Source organism: Symphalangus syndactylus, chromosome 22 (genome assembly GCF_028878055.3).
Source record: "Symphalangus syndactylus isolate Jambi chromosome 22, NHGRI_mSymSyn1-v2.1_pri, whole genome shotgun sequence".
NCBI classification, from domain to species: Eukaryota; Metazoa; Chordata; class Mammalia; order Primates; family Hylobatidae; genus Symphalangus; species Symphalangus syndactylus.
The window spans coordinates 9,570,180-9,582,746 of NC_072444.2; the positions used below are offsets into that span (position 1 = coordinate 9,570,180).

Below are 12,567 nucleotides of genomic sequence, written 5' to 3' on the forward strand. Positions count from 1 at the left end.
AATGTTGTCGTTTACGAAGTAGACCTTAACTTTGCTTTGTTAAAACTTTGATCTGCCAACAAAGACTGTTATTGCATAGGGTCATTTTTTTCTTTGAACATAAAGAACTTTATCACTGAATTAAATCCAGATGTGGTGTATTTAGCCTTGAGTATATATTTAATTTTTTCCAAGGCTCTCAAGGAAAGTCATTGCTATAGTTGAATGTTTTTTTTTAAATTAGTCTAACGACAGTAAATAATTAAAGTAGGGAATGCTTTAGACAGCACAAGTCCATTTACACTGCCTGAGTATAGTTCAGACTTTCAGAGGGTGTTTGCAGAAACAGTTAATTTCAATGTTTTGCATTAGCTGTGGACAAAGCTTACAAGTTGCTACTGGATCAGGAGCAAAAGAAGAGGGCCCTGGATGTAATTCAGGCAGGAAAAGAATACGTGGAACACACTGTAAGTATTTATAGTGCTGCTGTGTTTACAGGAAGTATCAGCAAGCCTTGGGCACCTTGTAGGAGGGTACCTATTAACATAGTAATGCCTACTGGCACAACCTGTGGCTACTTATGTGCTCTCCACCACTTTGCTGTGGTGGTCATGAATAGTGGGTGCCTGAAGCAGTAATTCACCCCTGAGAGAAGAACTCAGATGAGGAGTAGCTGGTACACTGCTCCTACCTCTTTCCCTACCAGTCCTGTGTTGGGGAGAAAGGGTTGTTCTCTCCCTCTCATCACGTATTGCCACTTACCCCATTCTTAGAGTGGAAACGTGGAGCAGCCTGTGACTCTTGACTCTTGATTTTTATTCTTGTCCCTGTGAAGGGTTTGGACCAAGGCTTGGCAAAGGCTAGCAAGAGGATAGGTGTAAACTTTTTTTAAAATAGGAGGAGATTTATGTCCATCTTAATAACAGAGTTGGGAAGAACTCAGTTGAAGGAAATTGAGTTGTAGCTGGTGTTATTTTTGTTTGCTCTTGAGGGCATAGATAAGCCTCCCATGTGGTGGGAAATGGCAGTATGGCTTTCCTGAGGTAAGAAAGGTCTTTTAACTTTTTACTTGCTGGGGCAAGAATCTTGAGGCCATTTGTAAGAGCTGTTTCAGTTGTGATTGGATGTGACTTTTCACGTGAAGAGCTTTGAAATCTGAGACAGAACTTTATAACCATAATAATGAATCCAGTTTCGGTGAGGAAAATGGATAAGAAGAGGAGACAAAGGGCCCATGACTGTGTCCTGCGGGTCGTGTGTTGGAAATGGCACTTGTAGGCCCTCTCCTGGCAGAAATAGGGAAAGTGCCTGACAGTTTCTCCTTAAATCATTGTGGCTTCCTATGTCTTTCACCTGTAAGAAAGTCATCCTTAGGCTTCCTGACCACAGGGTGGCAGTAGGGCCTTTCTGAGCTTAGAGGGTACTTGGCCTTTGCTGGTATAATAGACTGGTTAGTTCATGGAGTAATGTCATTCTTGTATGAATGGGGATATTTAATTTTTTTTTTTTTTTAAATCTCAGTAGTGGCCAAAGTGATAAAAGTATCAGTTAATATGATATGTGGTTTAAGGAGGTTCCAAGGTGAAAATGATCAAGAATGCAATTATAGAAATGCCAGAAAAACTACTTGGACATAATGCCACAAATTCTGTAGCTTCTTCTAAAACTTGACAAGTATATTTGCTTTGCTCTAAACACATAACCACAAGCCAAGAAGGGTAAATGAGTAGTCTGTTTCAAAGACTTTTTGGATCTGATGAGATGGGGACAACCTCCCGTTGGTCCCCTTTCATCTTTCATTCTTCCTGGTAGATTGGATTTTAGATGAGATTAGAAAAAGGACTTGTGGTTCCTAATTTTCCTTGATTCCCTTGTTCTTTTGAGGAGGGAGGGGAGGGGCTCTTTTTTTTTTTTTAATGGAAACTTTTTGCTGCTGTACCCGTGCCTACAAAAAGTTAAATATATTGTATGTATACAGCCCAGTGGATATTCTCAAAGCACGGATGCTTGTCTTTTGATGAAAAAAAATTCTTTTTAGGTGAAAGAGCGAAAAAAACAATTAAAGAAGGAAGGAAAACCTACAATTGTGGAGGAGGATGATCCTGAGCTGGTGAGTTAAATACAGGAGAAGCCACTGTATCTTGTGTGATTGAGTCTACCAATTGGTGGGTTACAGAGACAGAAGCCAAAAGAAGGATGAATATGTGCTATTTCACATTTATTTATTTATTTATTTATTATTTTTGAGACTGAGTTTCACTCTTGTTGCCCAGGCTGGAGGGCAATGGCGTGATCTCGGCTCACTGCAACCTCTGCGTCCTGGGTTCAAGCGATTCTTCTGCCTCAGCCTCCCAAGCTGGGATTACCGGCATGTACCACCATGCCAGGTTAATTTTGTATTTTTAGTAGAGACGGGGTTTCTCCATGTTTGGCAGTCTGGTCTCGAACTCCCGACCTCAGATGATCCCCCCTCGGCCTCCCAAAGTCCTGGGATTGCAGGCTACAGGCATGAGCCACCCCGCCCGGCCTCCGGCTAATTTTTTTGTATTTTTACTAGAGACGGGGTTTCATCATGTTGACTAGGCTGGTCTTGAACTTCTGACCTCAGGTGATCCACCACCTAGGCCTCCCAATGTGTTGGGATTACAGGCATGAGCCACCGTGCGTGGCCTAATTTTTATTTAAAAAAAAAAACAAAACATTTTATTTAGCTGGGCGCAGTGGCTCACGCCTGTAATCCCAGAAATTTGGGAGGCCGAGGTGGGCGGATCATGAGATCAGGAGTTCAAGACCATCCGGGCCAACATGGTGAAACCCCGTCTCTACTAAAAATACAGAAATTATCTGGGCGTGGTGGCCTGTGCCTGTAATCCCAGCCACTCGGGAGGCTGAGGCAGAAGAATCGCTTGAACACGGGAGGTGGAGGTTGCAGTGAGCCAAGATCGCGCCATTGTACCTCAGCCTGGTGACATAGCAAGACTCCGTCTCAAAACAACAACGACAAACATTTTATTTGAACTTAAAACATATAAATATACATTTATTTATGTATTTGTTTGAGACAGGGTCTACTCTGTTGCCCAGGCTAGAGAGCAGTGGTGTGACCTCAGCTCACTGCAACCTCTGCCTCCCAGGTTCAAGTGATTCTCCTGCCTTAGCCTCCTGAGTAGCTGGGATTACAGATGCCCGCCATAAAGCCTGGCTAATTTTTGTATTTTTAGTAGAGACAGGATGTCATCATGTTGGTCAGGCTGATCTCAAACTCCTGACCTCAAGTGATCCGCCCGCCTCGGCCTCCCGAAGTGCTGGGATTACAGGCGTGGACCACCGCACCTGGCCCAACTTTTTTCAGTTGTTTTTTTTTTTTTTTCCTGATTATAAAAGAACACATGCTAATGATAGAAAATTTGGAAAAAGCAGAGAGATATAAAAAATATAAAATCCCAGTGTCTCTCTATCCCGTGTTTGGAGCTTTTAAAGATACTGAACTATTCATTACAGACTCCTTTATCCCTTTGATGTTTGTCTTTATTAGGGGCTGGGGTTGAAGCATTGCTTTTAGTGAGCAGTATCTAGCAGGTAACAGGATAAAAGAGAAGTCACAGAGATTGAGGGACTTCTTTATTTTCCTTTCTCTCCATATATCACTCTTTGCTCCAGTGTCTGATTTTAGAATTTAGGCACTATTAAATATGCATGACAGATTGCTTTTGTACTTCCATGTCTATTTAAAATACTTTATATCTGGAGAAAAATATTTAAAGATAGAATAACATAAGCTGTGTTCTTAAGAACTCTTGAAAATAAGGAATTAAAAACTGGTAGGGAAGGCATTGTGATTTCATTAAGTTAGTGTGACAGGGCCTGGGTCACTTACCTTCACTTATTTTTTTGTAATTCTTTTTAGAGATAGGGTTTCCCTTTGTCACCCTGGCTGGAATATAGTGGCATGATCTTAACTCACTGCAGCCTTGACCTCCTGGGCTCAAGTGATCCTCCCACCTTAGTGGATATTATACATTCTAATAATAACCTCTGGTGGCTCTTACCTACAATCCAAGTGCTTTGGGGGCTGAAGTGGGAGGATCTTTTCAGCTTAGGAGTTGAGGCTGCAGTGAGCTATGTCACACCACTGCACTCTAGCCTGAGTGACAGATTGAGACCCTGTTTCAAAAACAATAATAATAAATAATAATAGCTTCTGTTCCTATCATTGTAAGACTATCATATAGTATACTCTTTTAGAAAAGAGATAGAGTCTTGCTCTGTTGTCCAGGCTGGAGTGCAGTGGCATAGTCATGGCTCACTGCAGCCTTGACCTCCTGGGCTCAAGCAGTCCTCCCACCTCAGCCTCCTGAGTAGCTGGGGCTACAAGTGTGCGCCACCACACCTGGTTAATGTTTTATTCTTAATATTTTGTAGAGATGGGATCTCACTATGTTGCTCAGGGTGGTCTCAAACTCCAGGGCTTAAGTGATCCTCCTGTCTCAGCCTCTTGAAACGCTGGATCTACAGGTGTGCAGCACCATGCCCTGCTAATTTTTGTTTGTTTGTTTTTGAGACGGAGTTTCCCTCTTGTTGCCCAGGCTGGAGTGTAATGGCATGATCTCGGCTCCCTGCAACCTCAGTCTCCTGGGTTCAAGTGATTCTCCTGCCTCAGCCTCCCGAGTAGCTGGGATTACAGTCACGCACCACCATGCCTGGCTAATTTTTGTATTTTTAATAGAGACGGAGTTTCACCATGTTGGCCAGGCTGGTCTTGAACTCCTGACCTCAGGTGATCTGCCCACCTTGGCCTTCCAAAGTGCTGGGATTACAGGTGTGAGCTACCGCGCCTGGCCTGCACACTAGTTTAAAAAAAATTTTTTTTGTAGCAATAGTTTCACTATGTTGCCAGGCCAGTCAAGCTCTTAGCCTCAAACGATTCTCCTGCCTTGGCCTCCCAAAGTGTTGGAATTACAGATGTGAGCCACTGTGCACAGCCCGTGCCAGGTTTTAATCTGCTTTATCTTGGGCTCCAGGTGAAAGTATGTGGTTCAAGTTGCTGGTAAAAATATTTACTCTGATTTTCTTTTGTTCTTGATTTTCTTGTAGTTCAAACAAGCTGTATATAAACAGACAATGAAACTCTTTGCTGAGCTGGAAATTAAAAGGAAAGAGAGAGAAGCCAAAGAGATGCATGAAAGGTACATATCAGTATATTCATTTAAACCATATTTAAATACCTAGATTAACTAACATTGGTCTTTGGTGATTTTCCTAATGAGGGAATTATATAGTATACCATTTAAGAGACTATAGAAATAGTTACCTAAAAACAGTCAAGCTTTTGAATCACCAGGGTAAGAAGTTTTTTTCTTTGACTTTTGAGAATTATTGAATAGCTCTGTCCTTAGAGAGTGTATTTTTTATTTATTTTTTTGAGACAGAGTCTTGCTCTGTGGCCAGGCTGGAATGCAGTGGCGCGATCTCGGCTCACTGCAACCTCCACCTCCCAGGTTCTGGCAGTTCCCCTGCCTCAGCCTCCTGAGTAGCTGGGACTACAGGTGTACACCACCATGCCCGGCTAATTTTTTGTATTTTAGTAGAGACAGGGTTTCACCATGTTGGCCAGGATGGTCTCGATCTCCTGACCTCGTGATCCGCCTGCCTTGGCCTCCCAAAGTGTTAGGATTACAGGCATGAGCCACCGTGCACTGCCAGGGAGTTTATTTATAATCAAGAGCCTTGTGTGTGTTCTTCCTGACATCCTGGAGCGAAATAAGCAGTTATTAAGGCCATTGTTACTGAGGCCAGAACCTTTTGTGGGACTAGTGGCTACAGCTTTGGTGAGTGTATAGTACTGTAGTGTCATCAGTAACAAAATGTTTCATGTTCTAAAATAATGATTTCTCTTGAACATCAGAAATGTTAGAATTTCACTTTTGTTGCCCAGGCTGGAGTGCAATGGCGCTATCTTGGCTCACTGCAACCTCCACCTCCCTGGGTTCAGGTGGTTCTCCTGCCTGAATTCTCCTGCCCGGCTAATTTTTGCATTTTTAGTAGAGATGGGGTTTCGCCATGTTGGTCAGGCTGGTCTCGAACTCCTGACCTCATGTGATCCACCTGACCCAGCCTCCCAAAGTGCTGGGGTTACAGGCATGAGCCACTACATCCGGCTGAGTTTTGTTTCTGTGTGTATTTTATATTGTTGCTTGGTATGTACCAGTAACTAAAATTTGCTAGTTGAGGTTGTGTGAAATATCTTTGTTTTCAGATGGGGTTTTGTCCAGAGATCTTAAGAACTTTGGCTTTATAATGGTCATTCTGCTGAAATAAGGTGGCCTGTGTTCTCGACACAGCTTTGTCACCGAAAGAGCCCAAAACCTCAAATTGCTCTTGGCCAGGCTTTAGTTACTTTATCTGTGTAACAGGGATATTTATATCTTTCCCCACAGCCATGCCCACAGTCTCATCTGTGTGTTTTAGAATGAGACATTCATGAAAATGCTGTGAGCCCTTTCCAGACAGCCATCTTTGTAGACTGCTAGGGAATTGATTTACTATATATGCTTGCTTCTGTGGGGAGATGCTGCCTTGTATGGTTAATTCAGTCTGTAAGTATCATATAAATACTATGATCTGGTTTTCCTCTTAGGAAACGACAAAGGGAAGAAGAGATTGAAGCTCAAGAAAAAGCCAAACGGGAAAGAGAGTGGCAGAAAAACTTTGAGGTAAATGTCCAAGGTGGCCAGCGATTCTAACTCCAGGATAAGGCAGCTTGGTTCCTGTGCTGCTCCCAGGACTGAGTGGGGCAGTCAGAGAGGAGTGGGATATGTGGGGAAGAGTGGGAGCGGTGAAGAATGAGGCTGGTCCTGGCTCGGCCTCCTGTAAGCTCTGTAGCCTTGGCAAGAACAATGAGGATCCCTGAATGGCTTTTTAAAAAATTATTTTTTAAAATTATTGTTTAATTTCTTTTCACAGCACACTAACAGTTTCACCTTGAATGATTTTTTAGATTGTAGTAGGCACAGCTGCCCGGTGGGCTCAAGAAACATGGATTGCACTTTTAATTTAGGGGGTAAACATAGAGTATTGCCCTCCATAGAGATCTGTTAGTGAATGCTGAAGTTCTTGTGCCCCCAGTGTCCTGCCTACAGAGTTGGAACTTGTGAACTTGACTCTTCTTTGACACCCTGGTTATATGCTTCAGGTGGTTGGGCCAGAAGGATTGTGGCAACATTCGGCCTTGTCTTCTGTAGGATTTAGGACTCATGGTTAGGGGCTGGCTAATCAGAGTTGATGACTGTGTTTCTGTTCCCCTTCATGTATGGAAAGAGAAAAAATGATAATGAGGTAGAGGTCCTAGTGGCCACCCCTACACAACTGGCTAGGCGTTGTACTGGCTCTGGAGCAGCCATCTAAGTTTGGGGGGCAGCAGAAAGGTGTGGTGGAAAGAGTAGCTGTACTGCTAGCTAGCTGTATGGCTCTTAGAAAGTCATTTAACCTTTTTGAGCCTCAGTGTTACTTGTGAAGCACTGGTAGCAGTACACACCGTAGTCGGCTTTTGGTGAAGATTAGAAATATCATATGCTGGCTGGGCGCAGTGGCTCAAGCCTGTAATCCCAGCACTTTAGGAGGCCAAGGCGGGCAGATCATGAGGTCAGGAGATCGAGACCATCCTGGCTAACATGGTGAAACCTCATCTCTACTAAAAAAAATACAAAAAATTAGCCAGGTGTGGTGGCTGGTGCCTGTAGTCTCAGCTACTTGGGAGGCTGAGGCAGGAGAATGGCGTGAACCCAGGAGGCGGAGCTTGCAGTGAGCCGAGATTGTGCCACTGCACTCCAGCCTGGGTGACAGAGCTGTCTTAAAAGAAAAAAAAAGGCTGGGTGCGGTGGCTCATGCCTGTAATCCCAGCATTTGGGAGGCCAAGGCGGGCGGATCATGAGGTCAGGAGATTGAAACCATCCTGGCTAACACAGTGAAACCGTGTCTCTACTAAAAATACAAAAAATTAGCTGGGCGTGGTGGCGGATGCCCTTAGTCCCAGCTATTCAGGAGGCTGAGGCAGGAGAATGATGTGAACCCGGGAGGCAGAGGTTGTAGTGAGCTGAGATCACACCACTGCACTCCAGCCTGGGCGACAGAGCAAGACTGCATCTCACACACACACACACAAAAAGACCATATGCTAAATGTCTCGCCTTGAGGTCCCCAACAAGTGGGGCCTCGGTGTTGTGATGATGAGTACTGATTTCGTCCTCCTCTTGCAACCTGCAGCTCATCCTGCTTTCTAGGGGTGCTATGACACTTTCTTGGGCCCTTGGGAGTGGGAAGAAAGCTCTATGTTACTCTTTTTTTTGAGACGGAGTTTTGCCCTTGTTGCTCAGGCTGGAGTGCAATGGCGTGATCTCGGCTCGCTGCAACCTCTGCCTCCCAGGTTCAAGGGATTCTCCTGCCTCAGCCTCCTGAGTAGCTGGGATTACAGGCATGCACCACCACGCCCGGCTGACTTTTTATATTTTTAGTAGAGACGGGGTTTCTCCATGTTGGTCAGGCTGGTCTCGAACTCCCAACCTCAGGTTTGGGAACTCCACCTGCTGTGTGAGCCACCATGCCTGGACTATTCTACTCTTTTTCTTTTTTCCTTTTTTTTTTTTGATACGAAGTCTCACTCTTGTTGTCCAGGCTGGAGTGCAGTGGCACGGTCTGGGCTCACTGCAACCTCTGCCTCCCAGGCTCAAGCAATTCTCCTGCCTCAGCCTTCCGAGTAGCTGAGATTACAGGCACCCGCCACCATGCCTGGCTAATTTTTGTATTTTTATTAGAGACAGGGTTTCACCATGTTGGCCAGGCTGGTCTTGAACTCCTGACCTCAGGTGATCTGCCCACCTTGGCCTCCTGAAGTGCTGGGATTATAGGTATGAGCCACTGTGCCTGGCCAGCTCAATTCTACTCTTGGGTTATTCCAGAGGACTGAACTGGGCTGGGCTACAGGAGGGTGGGTGGATGGCAGAGCAGGTTCAGGCCTTTCCACTCATTAACTGGTCTCCTCACCTCAAACTTCTTTTGTACTTAGGAAAGTCGAGATGGTCGTGTGGACAGCTGGCGAAACTTCCAAGCCAATACAAAGGGGAAGAAAGAGAAGAAAAATCGGACCTTCCTGAGACCACCGAAAGTAAAAATGGAGCAACGTGAGTGACCACCTGGGGTCACAGGCACAGAACCTTCCCCCTGCTATGTCCCTTCCTGCTTCAAAGGACTCATTCTTTCCTCCCACTTCCACCCCAACATAGAGTAGTATTTGCTTTCTAGTCCATTTTGTTTTCAATACAATTTAATATTGATCAGAGTAATTCTTTTGTACATTGAAATGAGGGGCTTGGTTTAAAAAAAGACCTTGCCCTCTCCCTGCCCCTAGAACAACCAGGATTGGAAGGTGCCACCATTGGTGCTGCCTCCTTTTCCCACAGCCTGTAACTCGATGTTTTGTACTTCACTGAATTGCGATGGTTAGAAACTTCATCGATAGTTTGTGGAAATCATCCGATTAAACACATTGCTTAAAATGGTGTTGCTGTGATTTCAGAGACCAGCCTGGGGAACCTTAGGAAGCCCCTTCGCTTCAGTTGCTCGCTTCTGGGTGTGCTCCCTTCGAAGGCCCAGATGAGACAGGGAACACTTGTGGGCACACAGAGCGGCATCTGGTGCCCTGTGGTGTTTGGCATGTGCCCCCCGTCTACTGACCAATCAGTGTGGCATGAGGCCCACGCCACCCAAACCTTTCACTTTCCAAAGAGCTAGCCGTGCTCCACCCAGTACCATGTCCTAGCCTGTCTGCATTTGTTAGTGGTAATATCTTTATGTATAATAAATTTTTATACCCAAGCCATTGATGTGCGCTTCCTTGTACTCTCCCTTGTGGGTCCCTTGTCTGGCTTGGCCAAACCTCAAAATGCTTTGGGGTTGGACAGATCTGGCTGAACCCTAGTTTCTTCATCTACAAAATGGGAATATAAATGACTGTAGCAGCTTTTAGGGCGGATTTACCATGACCAACACAAGGTAGCTACCTTAGTGCTCCTTGGGTATTGCCAATATCCTATTATTTCTGTGTAAAATGAAGATGCTGATTGTTTTGAGGATTAAATGAAGTAATATATGAAAGCGTCCAGCTCATAGTCTATGCTCAAATGTCCTGCTTACTTTCAGGGACAGAATCAGCCCTCAGGAGGGGCCTAAAGTGAGAAGTGGAAAGGTGACACTTGAAATGTGAAGATACAGGAAACTAGGTGACTCAAAACTAGAGTTTTGCTTTTTCAATGTCTTGTAGACGAGTAAACAGGCACAGTGACTACGAAAGGCACCATGCCTTTTAGTATCATGAGAAGTGCAACTTTCATTTCTCTGTGGGAGAGGACAGAGGCTTGGGTGTCTTACTGTCCTTCCAAGTACCACCGAGCACATCCAAACCACACATGAAGTAGAGCACAGTGGTGAGTGGGCGGGTGTGCCTCTGGCTAAAACGGGACCAAGGCAGGGGGAGAAAATGTTTAGTTGCCCTGCAAAAGTGATACATGCCGTGAGGTAATGCAGTCCTGACTAGGGGGGCAGTGATTATCTTTTCTAGCCAAGCAAAGCAAAGCAACCCCATTTCACTCCAGGATGTGGGTGCACACACCGCTTCCTTAGAGGTTAACTGGTGGTGGTTCAGTTCAGCTATCTGCAAACTTACCTTTGCCCTCAAGGAGGCTGTGCCAGCAATTAGCTATGGGTGTTCTCACGCTGCTGCGAAGAACTACCTGAGACTGGGTAATTTATTAAAAAAAGAGGTTTAATTGACTCATGGTTTCGCAGGCTGTACAGGAAGCATATGGTGGCTGGGGAGGCCTCAGGAAACTTAACAGTTGTGGCAGAAGGTGAAGAGGAAGGAGGCACGTCTTACACGGCGGGAGCAGGAGGAAGAGAGCGCAGGGAGAGGTGCTATACACTTTTAAACAACCAGATCTCACTATCTGGATAGTGATAGATAAGAACTCACTATCACAAGAACAGCAAAGGGGGCGGCCCCTATGATCCAAACAGCTCTTACCAGGTCCCTCCTCCAACATGGGGGATTGCAATTGGGCATGAGATTTGGGCGGGGACACAAATCCAAATCATATCAGGTGTGTTTATTCATTGAACAAATATGCTGGTTTAGAAATAAAATGGTGAACACTGCAGGATCCCTGTTGCCTGCCTCACAGCTGGGGCACACGGGCAAGAAGACTGTGTCCACTGCTCCAAGAAGGGGGCCCTTGATCTCATTTTTAGCAGCCAGGGAATGTTTCCTGAAGAAAGTGGCCCTTTTAAAAACTGGAACCCAGGGGCTGATGCATCAGTTAGGAGTGTTTTGGCTGCAAAGAATAACTGGCAAAAAGAATTAGAGGAATATTTTACTTCTGTAAGTGGAGACCGGTGGTTTCAGGTATTGTTCACGGTGGAATCATTCATTCAGTAATACCTCCAAGAAAACAGGCTCTTACTATGCTTCTCCGTCCTCTCTGGAAGGTTTGGCATCTCACAGTTGCAAGAAGGTTCTAGCATCACATCTTATAACAACTACCAAACAGAAATAAGTTGCCCAGGAAGGAAAATTTTTCCCAGAAGATGTCACTGATTAGAAAATGGGTCACATGGACACCTCTTGGTAAGTTTGGCTGGGAGAGCTGCGAAGAACAGACAGGCAATACACCAAGTCTTACTCCTTGGGATTGGGCACCTGTTTCCAATAAAATAAAGTTGGCAAGATGAAAGAAGGCCTGCTGAAAAGGCTGAGCGGGGTGGCTCACGCCTGTAATCCCAGCACTTCGAGAAGTCAAGGCGGGCGGATCACGAGGTCAGGAGATCGAGGCCATCCTGGCCAACATGGTGAAACCCCGTCTCTACTAAAAATACAAAAAATTAGCCGGACGTGGTAGCAGGCACCTGTAGTCCCAGCTACTCAGGAGGCTGAGGCAGGAGAATGGCGTGAACTCGGGATGCGGAGCTTGCACTGAACCTAGACCGTGCCACTGCCCTCCATCCTGGGCGACAGTGAAACTCCATCTCAAAAAAAAAAAGAATGCCTGCTAGAAACAGTGAACAGTGTCTGGCACAGAAGGGGTGGGACTTGAGGGAAAGGTGTTTCAGTCAGAGGGAATGGCATGTGCAAAGGCCTAAAGGGTAAGAGAATAGCCCATTCATGGGACTGAGCAACATTTGTTATGCCTAGAGCACAGACGTGAGGTGAGATGAGACCAGGGAGATCATAATGGCAGATCGAGGAATTTGGGTTTCAGTCAGGACATCCCATTTTCCTAGATGGACCGAAGTCTGTCCACTTCCTTTCTGGCGCATTTTAGTGACAGACCCACTGGGAAGATCAGCAGTGGTCCCAGCCCATTCTCATAACCCTGCTTGGAGCAATCTCTGTGATGACCTGGCTGGGGAGAGGGGTGTGTGCTGGGCATTGACTTGAGGCAGTACAGTCAAGACTGGCCTCCAGGGCGGGGCTGTGGCTATGGCAGTACCATCCTCTCCCGCCCCTTCATCCATGAATAGGTTAAGGGGAGCTCTCTGGGT

At 45.6% G+C, this 12,567-nt stretch overlaps 1 protein-coding gene across 1 annotated transcript in view; it reads left to right on the forward strand.

The window, feature by feature from the left end:
• Positions 1–9,849, forward strand: part of DNAJC8 (DnaJ heat shock protein family (Hsp40) member C8) — a 29,258-nt gene extending 19,409 nt beyond the window's left edge. Inside the window, exons 5-9 of the mRNA XM_055261379.2 lie at positions 352–446; positions 2,018–2,089; positions 5,074–5,165; positions 6,617–6,692; positions 9,041–9,849. Of these exons, the coding sequence (XP_055117354.1) occupies positions 352–446; positions 2,018–2,089; positions 5,074–5,165; positions 6,617–6,692; positions 9,041–9,163 (458 nt within the window). The 3' untranslated portion in view covers positions 9,164–9,849. The remainder of the gene's footprint in view (positions 1–351; positions 447–2,017; positions 2,090–5,073; positions 5,166–6,616; positions 6,693–9,040) is intronic.
• The last annotated feature ends 2,718 nt before the right edge of the window (positions 9,850–12,567 follow it).